The following is a 19276-nucleotide window of genomic DNA, read 5'->3' as shown; positions in this document are numbered from 1 at the left end:
AAGCCACCATGCCTGGCTTCTTTTTTAAAGAAAGAGTCTCCATTTCAATGCAGAGACTTGTGCAGCTGTACCTGTTGTAGGACGTGTGGACAAGATGTGAGCTTGAGTAGTGCTCGGGCTGAGTCTGTCTTTGCCTGAAACTGTAGCCTATCAGCTTGGCTATCTTGTCCAGATATGCAAATTGGGAAAAGAGGAGATACCTGGGTGTGGCACAGGCCTGAAAGGTGATACAGGTTAGTGAGTGAATACTCAGTCTCAGAGACGTGTTTTAGACACTGATAGTTATCTTATCTCACAAGGCCTCCTCATGGGCAAGCCAAAGATGGTACTTTGTACAAGCCTCTCTTATAGATAGATCATGCTTCTCACATCGATTTGTAATTACTCTCTTACTTGGTGCTTTCTCTACCTGGAGGAGACTCTAAGGCCCATAGCAGATCAAGTAATCATGGCCTTAGTCCTGAGCTCAATGTTCATAATTGTTTAGTAAATGCTAGATGAATGAAATGCCTAATTAACCTTTAACAACAGGATTTGGTCAGTTTCAAATCAGGATTAATACTACCTTTTTTTGTACCAATCATAGCTTTATACCAGTAAGGGTTTAACAACTGTAAAGTAGGCAAGTATTCTGGAATTCAAGAGGAAAAAAAAATGGAAGAAAATTGTGAAATTTAAAATTGTGTCAAAACTTTGATATTCTGTTTGTTTTTTGAAACAGGGTTTCTCTGTCCTGGAACTCCTCTGTAGACCAGGCTGGCCTCAAACTCAGAGATCTGCCTGCCTCTGCCTCCTGAGTGCTGGGATTAAAGGTGTGCAACATATAACCTGCTTGTTGTTTGTCTTTTTTTTTTAAGACAGGGTTTCTCTGTGTAAGCTTTGGAGCCTTTCCTGGAGTGCTAAAATTAAAGGCGTGCGCCACCACCGCCCAGCTCTTTTTTTCTTTTTAAACAGTTCTTGCTGGATGATGGTGGAACAGGTCTTTAATCCTAGCACTCTGGAGGCAGAGGCAGGTAGATCTCTGTGAGTTCAAGGACAGCCTAGTCTACATAGTGAGTTCTAGGACAGCCAGGGCTTTGTAGAAAGACCCTATCTCAAATAAACTGAAAGAAAAGAAGCACAGTACATCAAAGCCGTGTTTATTTAATTCCCAAGAACTTGAACCTGTTGTCTTCTATCTCTGAAGCATTTGATTTTCCTCAACAAGAGAAATTTACTTTTTTATTGCTGTTTTGTCTTAACTGTGGTTTATTTTCTTTTGGTTGACTGTTTTGGAAGAGTGCTTCAGACTCAAATATTTTAAGAGGTTTAGCTCAGAGACCATGTTTTTCCAAACTTTTTTCAAAGCTTGGAAATTTATAAGCACCTAAACTGGGTGTGATGGTGTATGTGTATTTCTTTTCAACACTGAGGGGGCATAGACAGGCAGATCTCTGTAAATTCAAGGCTAGCCTGTTGCTATGCACAGTGAGTTCCCAGCCAGCCCAGCCAGAGTTACATAGTAAGACCCTGGCTAAGATAGATAGGTAGGTATATGTATAGATATAGGTATATATATAGAGAGAGAGATAGGCTGGCATGCTTGCCTATAAATATATGTCTATATCTCTTGAATATTGACTTCTGACTGGAAATCAGTTTATGAACATAGATGTATTCTCTGACAGTTTAGTTTCATGTTCCTTTCATTTCAGAAAGGGTTCTAGAACAGACCAGACTCGGCATGTCTTCCCATGTCCTTTCAATTTTGTCTGCCCTATTCTGGAGGTTTGTTCTGTGAAATGTTGCTTTGGGGAGAGCTGTCCTCGCCCGTCCTCAGGAGGCATGGCTCTAACAAGAGCTTGTCCCTTTCCCTCAGGAAACTGGAAGGACAGAGAGCTCTTTGCTGACAGAAATGTGGGTTTCATCTTGATGCCCAGTGGCATTTCTGACCCTGAACTGATCTTTCTCAGAACAAAATGCAGGGCTTCCAGGATGCTTTCTTTCTGAAAGTCAGAGGCCAGTGGCACTCCCTGGAGGAAAACCTGGGTTCTGGCTCTCTGGGGAGTGGTGGTGGAGCCAGAGCTGGTGACGGTGCTCAGCTCTCCCTGGGGAAATCCTGGAAGGGAAGAACAGAAGAGCTGGCCCATTGGGATTTCCTGACGCTAATTCATAGAGACCCAGGGCACTTTCGACCTGGAAATAAATCCACCTAAAGTATCCCTTCATCTTCCTCCCACTGCTTACTAGATTTAGTAGGAGGCAAAGTTTTAATATCTCCAAAACCTAATTTTCTTGTTCAGAAATTAAAGCTAAAGGTAATAAAACCTCAAAGATTTTTGTGTTTGTAATTCATCTGATGCAGAGTTTAGTACAGCATCTGTTAAAGAGATGAGCATAAAGTAGGAAACAAGACTTAGAATGTAGACGTTAGATTTTAAATGTAAGAGAAAAATAACTGGACAAGCTAATAAGGCAGGCTTTGTGTCGGTACAGTGCGAATGAGTGCATTCCGTGTTCCAGGCACTCTTAGTGTTTGTTTTGAACAGTGCAGTCCTGGGGCTGGAATTTAGGATCTGGCATATACTGAGCAAGTGCTCTGTCACTGAGCCACATCCCCAGGCTTTCATTAGCTTTAATACATTGAGTCTTGTTTAATTTGCACAAAAGTCATGTATTTATTATATTTTAGAGTTTAGGCAAGCTAAGTATCAAAAAGTTAAGGGGCAGGACAGGTGGCTCAGTGGTTAAGTGTACACGATGCTCTTTCAGAAGACCCGGGTTTTTGTCTCAGCACCCATATGGTGGCTCACAACCATCCCTAACTCCAGTTCCAGGGGATCTGATGCATTCTTCTTACCAGACACATGCATGGTGCGAAGACACATGCATGCAAAACACTCATACACATAAAATCTTTAAAAAAAAAAAAAAAAGTTAAATAAGTTAAGGCCTGAAGCTGGTGAGCTACTCAGTGGGTAAAGGCACTTGCTTTAAAAAGGCAGGCAACCTGAGTTCATCCCTCTAACCCTCACAGAGGTGGAAGAAGAGACGTATAAAGTTGTCCTCTGGCCTCACATGTGCTCCCCCAGATACATGTGGTGAACTCACACACAGTAATAATTTTAATTAAAAAAAAACCCTCCCAAATCACAAAACTATTAAATGGTGGAGCCATGATTGTACCCAAAACTAAAACTCCACATTTTGCTGTATCTGATGGAAGAGATAAAGTAGAGCTGAACGTGAGAACCCTGGAATATGAATGAATAGAGAGAACAGAAAGGGTGAGAAATCACCACTAGAGAAGTATAAAAAGGATTAGGGAGGTCACATGGAGTGAGACTGTTCAGTGATTAGCCATCGTTGGCTAGAACAGATAATTTTTGAGCTGAGGTATAAACAACCTCATTAAGGGCATTAACCTATGGAATCTAGACCTGATCTAGAGAAAGGGCCAGGGAATGCATTGAAAGGTTCTGAACGTTGAACTAGCATTAGGCAGGTGGTGATTAAGAAAGACATTCTGGGGCTGGAGAGATGGCTCAGTGATTAAGAGCACTGCTCTTCCAGAGGACCTGGGTTCAATTCCCAGCAACCATGTGGTGGCTCACACCTTTAATTCCAGCAAAGGCGGGTGGATCTCTGTGAGTTTGAGGCCAGCTTGGACTACAGAGAGAGTTCCAGAACAGACTGGGCAACACAGAGAAACCCTGTCTCAAGAAAACAAAGAAAGAATGTTCTGGCGGCACTGGGTTGAAATGGAAGAATGAAGGAACAGAAGCAGTTAGACGTTCTTGAAAAACCCAGTGGTGACATGGAAATGTGACAGCCATTCCAGTAGGAGAAACGTCAGGGCCTGGTGCTGTCTAGGAGGGAAGTCACAGGGAGGCCACTCAGCAACCAGAGAGAAAGTGCAGAGAGGAGTTGGGCACCAACATAAGTTTCCTCTCATTTAGTAGAACAGTTAACACATGATCATAACTACTCTTGCCATAAACTTATTATACCCCCAGGGGCCAGCCTCTCTAGGCCACTGTCCTTTCTGATTCCACTGTAGATGAATAATCTTATTAAATAAGAAACACAGAGCCAAATGCAGAGTTGAAAGCCCAAGAGGTCAGAGCAGTAGCTGAGAGCTGAGACTTAAAACCACCTTCTTACCCTTCCTGCCGCTGCCGTCCTTTTTTTTTTTTTTTTTCTGCTAGCTCAGTTGGTAGAGCATGAGACTCTTAATCTCAGGGTCGTGGGTTCGTGCCCCACATTGGGTGCCATACCACTCCCCCAAAAGTAGCTTTGGGCAGTGGCACCCATCAAAATTTCCATTTAAGTTGAACCCTTCCTCTCCAGCTCACGAGTCCTGCTACACCTGCCCGCCCTCACTGCAACAGCAGAGATGGCACTTCCCCATGTCTGGGCTAAGGTTCGTGCTGTTCTTTCTTATGAAAGTGTTCTTACAGTAAAGCACTGGCCCTCTGCCTGTCACATCCCAAATATTTTTCTCATTTTTCATTTGATTTAACTTTATGGTTTTAATTTACAGGTTTTCTGTTTTTACTTTCTGAAGTACTTTCAAAATTAAAGTTGCCTACTCAGGTAATAAACAAATACATTCTCCTTGGCAATTTTTAGGTGTTTTTTGTATTTTGGTTGTTTATTTGTTTGTTTTCTGTGCATGGGTCTTTTTGCCTGTGTGTGTGTCCGCGCACCACATGTGTTCCTGGTGCCCATGGAGGCCAGAGGAGGGTGTCGATCCCTTGGAACTGGAGTTACAGATGGTTGTGAGTCACCATGTACGGGTCCTGGGAACCAAACTGGGTTGTTTACAAGAACAGCTGTGCTCTTAACCTCTGAACCCTCTTCTCTGATTCCAAAATTCTTTCTTGTTGTTTGGTTTTTGAGACGGGGTCTCACTCACTATGTCACCCTGACTGGCCTAGAACTTGCTATGTAAACCAGGCTGGCCTTAAACTCACAGAGATCCAGCTGTGCCTCCCCAGTGTTAGGAATAAAGGTATATGCCACCATACGTAGCATAATTTTTAAAATTACATTTATGTGCATGTGTGCTTAAGCATGTGCTCAGGTGTTTGTGGTAGGACATACTTGTAGAGGTCAGAGGACCAATTTGTGGAGTCAGATCTCTCCTCCTAGGTTTATGTGAGTTCTGGGGACCAATCTTGGGTCACAGGCTTTCATAGCTGGCACCATTACCCCACAGAGCCATCTCTTCAGCCCAGCTTTTGGTTTTTTGAGACATAATCTCCTTACGTAACCTAGGCTGGCCAGAACATGTAATCCTTCTGCCTCATATTCTCCAGAGCTGAGATTTATATAGGTTATGTACTACAACATCCAGCAACTTTATATATATACACACACACACATACACACACACACACATAGAATTTTTTTTCCAGAGACAAGGTTTCTCTGTGTATCCCTAGCTATCCTGGAACTCGATCCGTAGACCAGGCTGTCCTCAAACTCAGATTCCCTGCCTCTTCCTCCCAAGTGTTGGGATTAAAGGCCTGTGCCCCCATGCCTGGCTTAAAGGAAAAATAAATAATACTGTTTTACCTGAATAATATGTGCCCTATAATTGTCCCACAAGTTCATTTGGTGACCACAGGTTACAGACTTGAAGACTCAGACTTGGCTTCCATAAGCTCTTTTAAATGAAGAATGTTAAGTGAGAAGGGAGGGAGTTAGAAGTTGAGCAGAAGTGAGAAAGGAACTCTGTAGAGTCCCCTGCCCAAGCCAGATCTACAGAATTTCCTTCTTCCCTTTCTCTTAGTGATAACTCCGTGTTTGCCAAGCAGCACCTGCCAGTTTCGGGGCCTCTCGGATTGCTTGGGTTCCTCTGCTGTTTGGCTCACTGTTTCCAGGGGACGAGCAGGGAGGGAATCCACAGCCTCTGCTGTTGTTTCCAATCAGAAGCCACCAGCTCCATAGCCCTCCCCTGGGACTGACTCACAGCAGAGGGAAATAACGTGACAAATTGACAGGGGCCACACCATGAAGTTACCATAGAATTTCGAGCTCTTTGGTTTCACGGTTAGTGTTATCCTGGAAGTAGTTTCAGATACAGATAGTTTTGTCTTGCTGTACGAGGAGGTCCTGAGAGTAGGAGTATGCTTATCATATAGGGCGCTTTGTAAGCGGTGATGCAATTTAGATGCTGTTGCTTAAAGAAGAAAAAAAATGCAATTTATTGAAGAGATCTGATGGGGAAAAAATAAATGTGGAAGAAAAAGGCCGGGCGGCGGCGGCGCACTCCTTTAATACCAGCACTCAGGAGGCAGAGGCAGACGGATCTCTGTGAGCTCAAGGCCAGCCTGGACTACAGAGCGAGATCCAGGACAAGCACCAAAACTACACAGAGAAACCCTGTCTGGGGGGGAAAAAAAAAAACACAAAAAAACACCATGACCAAGCCGGGCATGGTGGCACATGCCTTTAATCCCAGCACTTGAGAGGCTGTAGCAGGTGGATCTCTAGATTTGAGCCCAACTTGGTCTACAAAGAGAGTTCCAGGACAGGGAAGGCTACACAGAGGAACCCTGTCTGAGGGGGGGGGGGGGAGACCAAAAGCAATTTAGGGACTTGGAGAGGAAAGGGTTTATTTGACCTATACTTTGGCATCACAGTCCGTCATTGAAGGAAGGCAGGTCAGGAACTCAAGAAAGCCAAAAACCTGGAGGCAGAGGCCATGAAGGGATGCTACGTACTGGCTTGCTCCTCATGTCTTGCCCAGCCTGCTTTCTTATAGAACCCAGGACCTCCTGCCCAACAGTGGCCCCACCCACAATGGGATGGCCTTCCCAAATCAATCACTAATGAAGAAAATGACCTACAGGGGCTGTAGAGTTGGCTCAGTGGTTGAAAGATTGAGAGCAGAGGACCCGGGTTCAATGCCCAGCATCTGTATGGTGGTTCACAACTGATCCAGGGTATCTGATACCCTCTTCTGACCTCTGTGGTATCAGGCACACATGGTGCACATACTTACATGCAAGCAAAACACTCTACACATAAAAACAGAGAAAGAAAATGCCTACAGCCCCATCTTAAGGAGGCATTTCTCAGCTGAAGTTCCTCCTTTCAGGTACCTCTAGCTTCAGTCAAGCTGATGTAAAAACCAGCTTGACACACAAGCTCAGCACTTAGTGAGACATACCCTTTCCTTTCTTGTTGTCCCTGAGATCTCATTTTAATGTTAACAGCACCACAATATGAAACATTCCAGCTCTTTAAAAATTCAAACACTGAAAAGTCCAAAGTTTCTTTAAAATATTCAGAAATCTCTCTGAAAATAAAGTCTCTTTAAAAGTTGGAAGTCTCTCAGCTGTACTCTTCAGTAGATGAGAATGAGAGACAGGATGAAAGCTAACACATGAACAACATGGAGGACCACAGTAAGTTTTCTGGGAATCGTGAGGGACTGAATGCATAAAACCAAACACTAAAATCACCTTTTAGTTACTTTATTAAAGCTAGATTAAAAACCAGGTATGTTAGTACACACGTAGTACCTCAGCACTCATGAGTCAGGACAGTTGTCACAAGTTCAAGGCTAGCCTGGCCCACCTTGTTCTGAGCTAATCAGGGCTGCATAGCAAGAGCCTTTCATTTTCTGCTCCCCTTGCTCCCCAACAAATAAAAAGCCAGGAAGACAGAAGAAGGTGATGTGTGCTGTTTGAAAACAATTGATCTCCTTGGGGGAGGGGTGGCTAATTGGTTGGTTGAGTTTGTTTTTATTACTATTATTTTTAGTCATATGTATGTGTGTGAGCTGGTGCCTGTTGGATCACCTGGAGTTGAAATCACAGGCAGGTTTGAGACAGTCTCCTCTTACGTAGTTCTGGCTGTCCTGGAACTTGTTATATAGACTAGACTAGCTTAACTCACAGAGATCCACCTGCTTCTGCTGGGATTAAAGGCATGGCTTACTATGTTCAGTGAATTCTTTGGGGAGTTTTTAATACTAAATAACTATAGTACCCCACACTTGCAGCGTGTTCTATAATATATAAATGCTTTTTTAAGCATTTTGTGTAATCTTGTCCCAACCTGAAGACCCTGGTTTTATATGTTTCTTGTATTTACAACTAAATACAAAATACACTAAAATAATGTATTTAAAATGTACTGGGCTGGGTTAGAGATCCCATGACTGCTGTGTGGCAGGTGTTCTGTAGTGCACTCGTGTCTCTCTCTTGGCTTTTCCTTGTCACTGTACAGTAACATACCCTGTGGTCTCCATCTGTGTCTTCCTAACACAAATAAAAGCCTGTGACTTTTTATGTAGATATTTCCTCTTTGGGGGGCAGGGGGGTCCAAGACAGAAGTTTCTCTGTAGCTTTGGAGCCTGTCCTGGAACTTGTTCTGTAGACCAGGCTGGCCTTGAACTCACAGAAATCAGCCTGCCTCTACCTCCCAAATGCTGAGATTAAAGGCATGTGCCACCACTGCCTGGCAATTTCAAATACTTTTAAAGAGATTGCTTACTATTTCAAATTCTAGCTGAATGTTGTTCATGCCTATAATCCAGCACCCTGGAGACAGAGGTTGGAGGATCATTAAGTTTGAGGCCAGCCTGGTCTACCTAGCAAGGATAAAATAAAATAAAATAAAATAAAATAAAATAAAATAAAATAAAATAAAATAAAATAAAATAAAAAGCAGCACAATTTACATGATAAGTTACATGAAATTGTATCTGCCAGTTAAGGTTTTCTGAGGAGTCCTCTTCTGCCCATTCTAAGAATCTTATCTACCAAGACAATCATATAATACTTAAGTAGCATAAAAATAAACAAGAATTATGCAGTCTGGTCTTCCCGAGACTTCCTTTTGTTCTCTTCTGCCCTGGCCCTGTCTCCATTCTGAGTCATAGAAGGCGTCCTAGTTGCCTCTTCCCAACCCCCACCCCTCACTCCCCCCATTGCGTCTCCACACTCCCTTGTGTGTGGAGTGTGTTTCTTTTCTCTCTTCCTTCTCTGACCCCCACTTTCTCTCTATACTCTCTTCTCTTTTCTAACTTCTCATTCTTCCTTCTTCACCTGGCCACTGAGGTTCTGGCATGTACAGTCAATCTGCTTACTGTAGAGAAGTTGATGTTGACCATTCCCATTTAAAACTAAGACTCCTGGAACCAGAGTGTTCATCCCCAGTGCCTCTATGTGGTTGCTGGATGATATTTTAAGTCTTTTAGTTCTTTCCCGTTCCTCAGACAGGTTCTCTGGTTTTCCCCAAGCCCCAGCCCCTCCACTCTGCTGCCTCCTTCATCAATGCCTCTGCATCCACTTCTGGCTCCAGCTCCTGTACTAGCTCATCTAAGTTCTTTTTTGTTTTTAGTTTATGCATGAGTGTTGTCCCTGCATGTATGTATGTGTACTACAAAAGGCCAAAAGAGTGCCTCGGATCTCCTGGAACTGACACTCCAGACGTTTGTGAACCACCGTGTGGGTTCTGGGAACCCGAGCTCTCAGCAAGAGCAGGAAGTTCTCTCACCTAACTACTGAGCTACCTGTTCAGCCCCCACATAGATTCCTTAGCATAAAAAGACTCATAAAACCTTCCCTTTAAGCTAAGAGCCTCCCATTCTGTCTTGTTATTTCTTTCTTTCATCTTTCTGGAGGCTCAATACTTTGCAAGCTGAAACTTATCATTTTACTCTGAAACTTAAAATGTTTTGTTTTTTATTTATGTGTGTATTTGTGTTTGTACATGTATGTGTGAGCATGTGAATGCCACAGCTTACATGTAATGGTCAGAGGACAACTCACGGAAGTGGCTTCTCTCCTTCTACCATGTGGGTACCCCAGAGATTGAATTCAGATCATCAAGTGTGGTGGTAAGCCCCTCACCAGCCCTGAAGCGTATTTTAAAGCCGTTGGTTTTCTTACATGTGAGAGCATTTTACTTGGCTGGTCCTGACTAAGGGAGTCCTAATACCAAGAGGATCTTCCAGAGCAAAGGAGTGTTCCTCTGCTCATCCTCCTTACAAACACCAGGGAGCCTTTAGAAGAGATGGCCTGGCTGACCCGAGGGTGGTGTTTATAAATAGTACCCGGCACCCCTCCTTTAAAGCCCGTCTCCCTAATCCTCTCTCTAGATTGGAGGTGACTTGACCTTTGAGCCTTAAAACTCAGGTCATTTTTTTCTCTCAAAATTCTGCATAACAAAATGCTGTTGAAGCAAAAAAAAATTCTATAATTTTATGTATATGGGTGTTTTGTCTACATGTATGTCTGCGTGCCACTTGTATGCAGGACTCACTGAAGTCAGAAGAGGGCATTGGATCCCTGGAACTGGAGTTAGAGACAGTTTTGAGCTGCCATGTGGGTGCTGGAAATTAAACCTGAGTCTTCCGGAAGAGCAGCCGGTACCCTTAACTGCTGAGCCATCTCTCCAGCCCCAAAGCAGAAATGTTTTCAAACATTTGGCCAGTCATCAGATCTTGTCTTTCACTTTTGGAAGCCAGCATTTGGGGAATTTTTATTTGGTTGGTTTTTATTTTAGCTTGTTTTGCTTTTGTTTTTGAGACAGGGCCTCACACTCAATCCTGCTTCAGCCTTGTGCACACTAAGATTTCAGGCCTGGGAATCAGTGTGTTTGTTTGTTGGGGTAGTTCTGTCCCTGTCTCTGTCTGTCTGTCTGTCTATCTGTGTGTGTGTGTGTGTGTGTGTGTGTGTGTGTGTGTGTGTGTGTGTGTGTGTTTGTGTGTGTGTTGTGTGTGTGTGTGTGTGTGTGTGTGTGTGTCCCTCAATTCTGAGAACAAGCCCCGGAACCCAGGACATTGAGAAACCAGCCCACCAGAGGCCCAGCCTTTCTTTTACTCCTAAAGTCACAGGACGTTAAGGAGGCCTTAGTTCTTCCACTCTGCCACCCGGACTCTTTTTTTTTTTTAATTGTTTTTTGAAACAGGGTTTCTCTGTGTAACAGTCCTGGCTATCCTGGAACTCACTCTGTAGACCAGGCTGGTCGCAAACTCACAGAGATCTACTTGCCTCTGCCTCCCGAGCGCTAGGATTAAGGGCATGCGCAGCCGCCACCAGCCGCCACCACCACCAACTTGGATAGAACTCTCTTGTATTTCTCTGGTTTCATATTGTTTATAGTAGATTCGATATAATAAGTTCCTATGACCTTGGAATGAAGCACTTGATCTAGACATGGGCAGTTTTCAGATTAGGGTACATGAAAAAAATGTTGAGCAAACCAAGAAAATGTTTTATGCGTTTGAGTATTTGCCTGCATGTATGTATGTGCACAATGTGTGCGCAGTGCCTGTGGAGGCCAGAAGAGGGTGCCAGATGCCCTGGAACTGGAGTTATAGACAGTTGTGAGCCACCCTATAACTCCAGTTTTAGGAGAGCCAATGTCTTCTGGCCTATGTGGGCACCTGCACTTGTATGTACAAGCCCACACAGAAGCCCACACACAAATACCTAATCACAAGTAAGGTGTGGGAGAATTAACAGCCATTAAGAGCACAGATTTTCTCTTCCAGAGGACCTGAGTTAGTTCCCAGCATCCATGTCAGGCAGATCACTGTCACCTTTAACACTAACCCCAGTGGAGATACCCCTGGCCTGCATGGATACCTACACACAGACACCCAAACATACACATAATTTTATTTGTTGACATTATATATAATTACATCATATCTCCCTTCCCTTTCCTCCAAACCTTCCCGTGTTCCTCCCTACTTGCTCTCTTTCAAATTCATGACCTCTTTTTCTTTTCTTTTCTTTTTTTTTTTTTTTAACTGAGGCAGAGTTTCTCTGTGTAGCCCTGGCTGTCCTGGAACTTGCTCTGTAGACCAGGCTGGCCTCATACTTAGAGATCCACCTGCCTCTGCCTCCCGAGTGCTGGGATTAAAGGCGTGCGCCACCACCTCCCGGCAAGAATTTTTTTTTAAACTTTATTTTATGTGCATTGGTGTGAGGGTGTCAGATCCCCTAGAACTGGAATTACAGACAGTTGTGAGCTGCCATGTGGGTGCAAGGAATTGAACCCGGGTCCTCTGGAAGAGCAGCCACTGCTCTTAACCGCTAGGCCATCTCTCCAGCCCCCTAGATATGCGTTTTAAATAGTAGAAATAAATCTTTCGCATCCCAAAGTTTTCTTGCTGACCTGTGCCAGGGGTATATTCTCATCAGATACAGCTTGAGCTGAGACTGTTTCTTTAAGGCTTTTCTGGCTGTAGTTTTTTGCTAAGAATGTCTTTCCTGCCTGTGAGTCAAGAATTACAGAGATAATTGTCATTTGTGTTTGGGTATGTTTTTTAGTTTCCAGACAGTCTGATGTGCATGTTGCTGTAGCGAGTACATAGAACATGACTGTGACCTTTTTGCAGAACATCTTCTGAAGATGTGGGGCTTCAGATATCTAGGCCGAATCTGATCTCAGAATGGGTTGACAGGGTAACAGTTTGAGTTGTTCCCCATCTTAGAATGAAGAAGCTTTCTCATGTATACAGGGATAAGAGGCAGATTTTTAATACTTAAAATTGTAAGTTATGACTTAAGTAGAAATATATACACTGAAGTTGCATTTAAATTTAGCTTTCTTCAATTTTTCTTCCAACTTTTGCATTAGCTTTCTTGACTCTGGCACCAAAATTTGTTTTGCTGGTAGTCTTTTTTTGTTGTTGTTCTCTGGATGTGTTATTAATATATCACTTAACTTATCAAACACAGAACATAGAAAACATATTTAAGTTTAAAAAAACATATTTAAGTTAGAAGCCATATTTAAGTTGATTAAGATTATTAGTTGACTAGTCTATAAATTGTAGCAGCCATGAACCACAGAAAATCACATAATGTATACAAAATCTGTTATATATTACAGTTGGCATTTGGGTTATATCATGTCTTTCTCTTTTCTAAAGATTGTTTAGAGCTGAGCATTGGTGGCGCACGCCTTTAATCCCAGCACTCGGGAGGTAGAGGCAGGTGGATCTCTGTGAGTTTGAGGCCAGCCTGGTCTACAGAGTGAGTTTCAGGACAGCCAGGGCTACACAGAGAAATCCTGTCTGGGGGTGGGGTAGGGGGAGCAAACAAGAGTGTTTTTTTTTTTTTTTTTAATGGTAAACACTCTTTTTTCTTTCTTTTTTTTTTTTTTTTTTTTTTTTTTTTTTTTTTTATGTGCATTGGTGTTTCACCATGGGGAGTTTCTGGTCCCCAGAAATAAGTTACGAACAGTTGTGAGCTGCCGTGTAGGTGGGTGCTGGGGGCTGAGCCCAGGGCTCCCGGAAGAGAGCAGTCAGTGCTCCTCCCTGCTCCTCCCGCTGAGCCCTTCTCCAGTGCGGTCTTTTATTCGTTCTAGATGTTCTTTTCAATCTTCATCTGCAGTCCCTTTTCTTTCTCTCTGAGTTGTTTTGGTTTGTCTTTCATAGTAAATGTCTTCTTGATTTTTGATGGTTCTTGGCTGGTGTGTGTGTGTGTGTGTGTGTGTGTGTGTGTGTGTGTGTGTGTGCGCGCGCGCGCACGTGTGTGTGTTCATGGGCACATATGCCACAACACTTTTGTGGAGGTCAGAGAGGTCAGAGGACAGACTTGGGGGCTCTGTCCTGCGCTTTGACCTTGACATCCAGCGATCCCCCTCAGGCTGTCAGGGTCCTACCACAAGCACTTGGGCCTGCAGGATCAATCCAGCCCCTGGCTGTCTGCTCACATTTAAAAGCAGGACACTGAAAGTTATTTGAGCATTCCATGCCAGTGAGTGAGGCTATGGCTGTGATCTTCATTATAGTTCGTATGACTCAGTTCTCTGGCAGGACCCCTGTTGTCTGACCTCTTACGTCGTTTACTATTTTGACTGATGAGATTCCTTTGACACATTTCAATTTCTTTTTCACTGTTCATTTTTCTGGTCCTTGCTTACAATTTCTCGTTGCTATCTTTGAGTTCTTTTTTTTCCTCCCAATACTGGGGATTGAACTAGGACCCTGAAAATGCTAAGTAAGCTCTCCACCACTAAGCTACATTGAAGCCCTTTGCTCTGAATCCTTATGTGAGATGATATCGATAAAAATCTCTCTGGCGGTCTCTATCTCTTCCCTTAGGTACCTTTTGGACTTTCCTACATATTCTTACCTGCTTTCATGGGAAGTTTGGCAGACTTGCTATAAAATAAACAGAGTTGATAGGAGCAAAGTGAGACCCCTCCACTGCACAGTCAGAGTCACTCTTGGAGCCTTACTTTTCCTTAATCATAGTTGATCAGAAATTGGATGAACCTTCGGGATGCTGAAACAGGGAAGATACTCTGGCAAGGAACAGAAGACCTGTCTGTCCCTGGTGTGGAGCATGAAGGTACTTTGCAGTCCCTTGAATGCACGAGCTGTGCCCAGGGCCAGAACAGACCCTGGCATCAGGGAGCTAAGTAAACAGCCAGTAGACAGGTGAGCCCTACCGGCAAACAGGAAGAACACTTCTTGTTCCACTTTTACATTTCTTTCTCTCACTTCCCCAAATCCACTTTAGCTTTGGACCATACCCAGATCTGGATGTGGTGCCTCCTATCTGTAATCCCAGCACTTTGCAGAGTGAGATGGGAAGATAAAGAGTTCAAGGCTAGCCTCAGCTATATATAGTTAATTCAAAGCCAACCTTGAACCATATGAGACCCTGTCTCAAAAAAGAAAAGAAAAGCTATAAGCTAAGATTTAAACTTTTTCCAAAAGAAAATTTTCATTTTTATCTCTCTGGAGGAAAAAAGAAAAGGTAAAGCATTTCAAGGAATCAGAATATAGAGAAGGCACCCACACAGCCTGAGTAGAGAGAGGATGTTCTACAGCCTGAGCCTGCCAAGACCAGCTAGGTGAGGCCTACAGAGACACCAGGTCTCGTGCTCCTTGGCAACATGTCACGTGTTGACACAGTAGATCTCTGCCGCCTTCAGCTGGATGTAATGCAGTTACCAAGGCATTTAATGAAATTTCATAAACATAACACATTCTCTAAGGCAGGCAAAGGAACTCCTGGGAACCTAGAGCATCGTAGTCCTGTGGCTCTCATTTAGAAGGGTACCAATATCTCTCTCTCTCTCATCAGCCCGTGTGCCCAAGAAAATCCTCAAGTGCAAGGCAGTGTCTCGAGAACTGAACTTTTCTTCTGCAGAGCAAATGGAAAAATTCCGCCTGGAACAAAAAGTTTACTTCAAAGGGCAATGCCTAGAAGGTATTCTGCTACGTGTGTGCCTGGAACCAGAGTGTAGAAGAATAGGGGCAAAAGGCAAAGCAATGCTTTGAGAATACTAATTGGATAACTAATAGAATTTCTACATTCCGCAACACTGGGGACCCAGTGACGACAAAATAAGGCTGGACACAAAAGGGACTTTGAGCTCTCTGAGACTGGAAGCTTGGGTGCCTGTGCCTGTCCTGTACCTGGTGTGGTATTACAGTGTGGTCTTGGAAGAAGCAGCTATGAGGAAGTGTAGTTTAGGGCTGTACCTACACATCATAAGCTGTAACTAGTAGGGACTCCTTGCATTCAGTTCTCAAAATGTAAGAGAACATGTGGGCACTATAAAGCTAAAATTCCAAAGGCCTTTCTGCCTCTATTTTAGTGCACATCTTGCTACTCCTAAGAAAGTACTGCTTAGCTGGGCAATGCTGACACACACCTTTAATCCCAGCACTCAGGAGGCAGAGGCAGGTGGATCTCTGAGTTTGAGGCCAGCCTGGTCTACAGGACTAGTTCCAGAATAGCTGAGGCTACACAGAGAAACCCTGACTTGAGAAGAAAAAGAAGAAGTCTGTAGCATGAATCAGAACAGAGTGTGTAAAGGTCTCTGTGTCCTTTAGCAGGTCTCTGGTTTAGGAGGTATCTGATGGGTTCCTTTCATGGCTCTGCACAGGAAGAACCCACTCTAAAGGAGAGGGACAAAGAGCCTATGGTTCCCCGTGCCCACAAATAGCACCTGCTCACTGGCTTTTCCTTCTTCCTTCAGAGTGGTTCTTCGAGTTTGGCTTTGTGATCCCTAACTCCACAAATACCTGGCAGTCCTTGATAGAAGCAGCACCTGAGTCCCAGATGATGCCCGCCAGCGTCCTAACGTGAGTGAGGTCTCAGGGAATTTCAACATGTGTCTCAAAACAGGCTTTCAGGCAGGTGGGACTCCTGGTCCTGTTCTCAGGCAGAGAACTAGAGACAATAAGAGCAGAATTCCCAGGCGTGTGTCAAGGTTACTGACTTTTGTCCTATGAAAAATAGCAGGTTCAAAACCTTAAACCACATTTTAAACTTCCAGTTCACTCTGAAGACTTGTCTCTGGGTGATAATATGTTTGTTTGTTTGTCTTGTTTTTGAGACAGGATCTCTCTGTTGTAGCCCTGGCTGCCCTGAAATTCAACTCGTAGACCAGGCTGGCCTGGAACTCACAGAGTTCTACCTATCTCTGCCTCCCCACTTCTGGGATTAAGGGCATGTGCCACCATACCCAGTCTTAAAATAACTATTTTTAAAAATAAAATATAAGGGCTAAAGAGATGGCTTAGAGGTTAAGAGCACTGGCTGGTATTTCAGAGGTTCCAAGTTCAATTCCCAGCAACCACATGGTGGCTCACAGCCATCTGTAATGAGATCTGGTGCCCTCTTCTGGTGTGCAGGCATACATGTAGGCAGAACACTGTATACATGATAAATAAATAAATCAAAAAATAAATAAATAAAATAAAATATTTTAAAAAAACCCTCAGGTGATTTGGTATGGCAGTAATACTCCATTTTATAAATGGGAGCACTGCCATTTATGGCCCAGTGGGAATGTTCTTTGCTGGCATGCATGAGGTTCTGGGATCCCTCTCTGGCACAACTAGGAAAGGAAAAAGCAAGCAGAATGGGCCACTGAAATAACCATCTAGCCCCATTCTCATAGTCCAGGTGCCTCGTTTAAGGCTCTTTGGTTGGAAACCACAGAGACAAACCCTGACCTGAGTTAGACCAAGCAGAGACCTGGAAGCTTGGAAGAGATGTCTGTGATGTCTTCCTAAGGAGTAGCTGAGGGAGGTGCTCCTCAGGAAAGAATCCGATTGGCATGGATAGAATGCTGTGACCCCCTATGCAAGGTGAGAGAGGCCCTTCAGCTGACCCAGAGACTAGAAGAGGGCATTGTCCACAAAGGAAGAGAGAGCACAGTGCTACTACCCAAAGTCAGGAAGAGTGCGGCAGGGCAAGGTACCTTAGCTGTCTGCTTTAGTTAGTACTGCAGGAGAAAATGCCTCCCTAAGGTTGGCCCAGGACCTGCAGCCATCCATTAGTAATCCAGCCAGAGGTCCATGGGACTGCACACAGAGCGCTCTGCCAAGACAGAGGCAAACTCTTTTGTTTGGTTTGTTTTTCTTTTTGGTTTTTCGAGACAGGGTTTCTTTGTGTAGCTTTAGAGCCTGTCCTGGAACTCACTTGGTAGACCAGGCTGGCCTCAAACTCACAGGGATCCGCCTGGCTCTGCCTCCCGAGTGCTGGAGGTGTGCGCACCACCGCCACCCAGCTCAAAGGCATACTCTTATTTCTGACTTCTGCACTTGATGGGAACAAACAAGTCAGGTAAGTTAAACACCGTGTAAGAATCTAACCCAAGTAGACAACACTTTTTAATTTTGTTTTGCTTTGCTTTGCTTTGCTTTTGTTTTGAGACGGGGTCTCACTTGCAGCCCTGGCTGGCCTGGAACTCACCATATAGACCAGGTTAACCTGGAACTCACAGAGATCCACCTGCCTTTTCCTCTCTAGTGCTGGGATTAAAGGTATGCACCACCATGCCTGGTTTTGTTTTCATTCTGAGATAGCCCACTGTATAGTCCAGACTAACCTTGAACTCAGATCCTCCTGTCTCAGCCTTGTGGATGCTGGGATCATAGGTGTACACCGCCACACCTGACTCTGAACAAGTTGTGATGCCCAACTAAGGCTCTAGGTGGTATGTGTACCCAGCCCGGAGAACCCAGATGGACACCATCTGTGGAAGTGGTGCCTTGGCCTGTGGTACTCAATGTCTTTGCCCTCTTAATTCTCTCCCACAGGGGCAATGTCATCATAGAGACAAAGTTCTTTGACGACGACCTTCTTGTCAGCACGTCCAGGGTGAGGCTTTTCTATGTCTGAGAGAAGAACTTGTGTGCACTTGAAGAATTTGGAATGGGGGCAGGAGGAAGCATTACTTTTTTCCTCCACACATTTGATTTTTGATACTCCAGCTGATTCCTTCAACACAGAACCCACCTGTGGCACCAGGAAACCAGCTCTGTATAGGTAGCCAGTTGACTTTTTCTCCCAAAACCTCATCTTCACTGACAAGACTAAACTCCTAACCCCAGCCAAGGGCAGGGACCAGCCTTGACTCCTTCCTGGTGTGAGCATGGGGACAGACACACACCAGGAGCCACAATGCGTCTGTCTCCTGCCCCACCTCCTTGGGCCCTACAGGCTTTCTTTGGCCTCTGGTTTTGAAAAAAATTTACCTTTCTGACCCATTTAGTTCTTTTCCTACCACCTCTATTTCATACATTCTCCTACCTTTAACTTGTAAAATAGACAATGATATTATTATTACATAATGTAATTAAAGCATTAAAATATTCCTACAGTCTTTAGCATGGCACTGCTTCCTTCTCTCCTCTTTTCTGGACTGTGAATCTGTCTTCATGAAGGAAGAAAGATGCTGATTCTCACATTATAGGATTACAAACTCTCTTTCACTCCAGAAGTAGATGGACAGCTCTCATTCCCAAATGCCCCCAGTGCTGCTTCTAAAAGTGGACATCAGAAGACGGTGTTGGGGACACACCGGGTTGGGACAAGGCTCAGAGGCTTAGGGTGACGTCAGAGGAACCCCGCGTGGGAGGAACACAGACCTTCTGCCGTGCTCGGGGCTCTGACACAAACCAAAGGAGTTCTTTGACAGGGACCCAGCTCTGGGCCACAGTAACCTTTGTTCTCCTTTACCAAATGTTAACAACTTCAGGTTGTCTGTCCGCCAGAATGGTAGACCTGAGGCCGGAGGGCACTACCTGGCTCTTTGGTGTCGCCTAGTTCCCAGGTTCCCTGGTCTTTCCTAGTCCCTGTCTCGTGAGGAGTGGGTGAGGAGGAGGTACCATACATTCTGATCGTGCCAGTAGCAACTTTCAGGGACAGTTCTCTCGTCCTGTTATCTTGGAAAGCTTGGTTTTCGTTTCTATTTTTAGGCAAGGTTTCAGTGTAGCACCAGGCTGGCCTCAAGCTGGCTGTAGCTTCAAGGATAACCTTGAACTTGTGATCCTATCTCTACCTTCTCT

The 19276-nt window shown here is 44.3% G+C and overlaps 1 protein-coding gene across 3 annotated transcripts in view; it reads left to right on the top strand.

Annotated features, from left to right (window-relative positions):
- Positions 1-18600, top strand: part of Pde6d (phosphodiesterase 6D) — a 44193-nt gene extending 25593 nt beyond the window's left edge. The window contains exons 2-5 of one of the 3 annotated variants that reach the window (XM_028876237.2): positions 14224-14312; positions 15054-15179; positions 15955-16060; positions 18026-18600. In XM_028876237.2, the coding sequence (XP_028732070.1) occupies positions 14224-14312; positions 15054-15179; positions 15955-16060; positions 18026-18107 (403 nt within the window). In that variant the 3' untranslated portion in view covers positions 18108-18600. Of the gene's footprint in view, positions 1-14215; positions 14402-15053; positions 15180-15954; positions 16061-18025 lie in introns of all 3 variants that reach the window. The other 2 variants (XM_037210051.1, XM_037210050.1) reach the window with 2 other exon arrangements.
- Positions 18601-19276: the final 676 nt, after the last annotated feature.

The sequence above is a fragment of the Peromyscus leucopus genome, chromosome 13 (genome assembly GCF_004664715.2).
Source record: "Peromyscus leucopus breed LL Stock chromosome 13, UCI_PerLeu_2.1, whole genome shotgun sequence".
Taxonomy (NCBI): Eukaryota; Metazoa; Chordata; class Mammalia; order Rodentia; family Cricetidae; genus Peromyscus; species Peromyscus leucopus.
The sequence above is the reverse complement of the archived record's forward strand: the minus strand, read 5'-3'. Positions and strand labels throughout refer to the sequence as shown.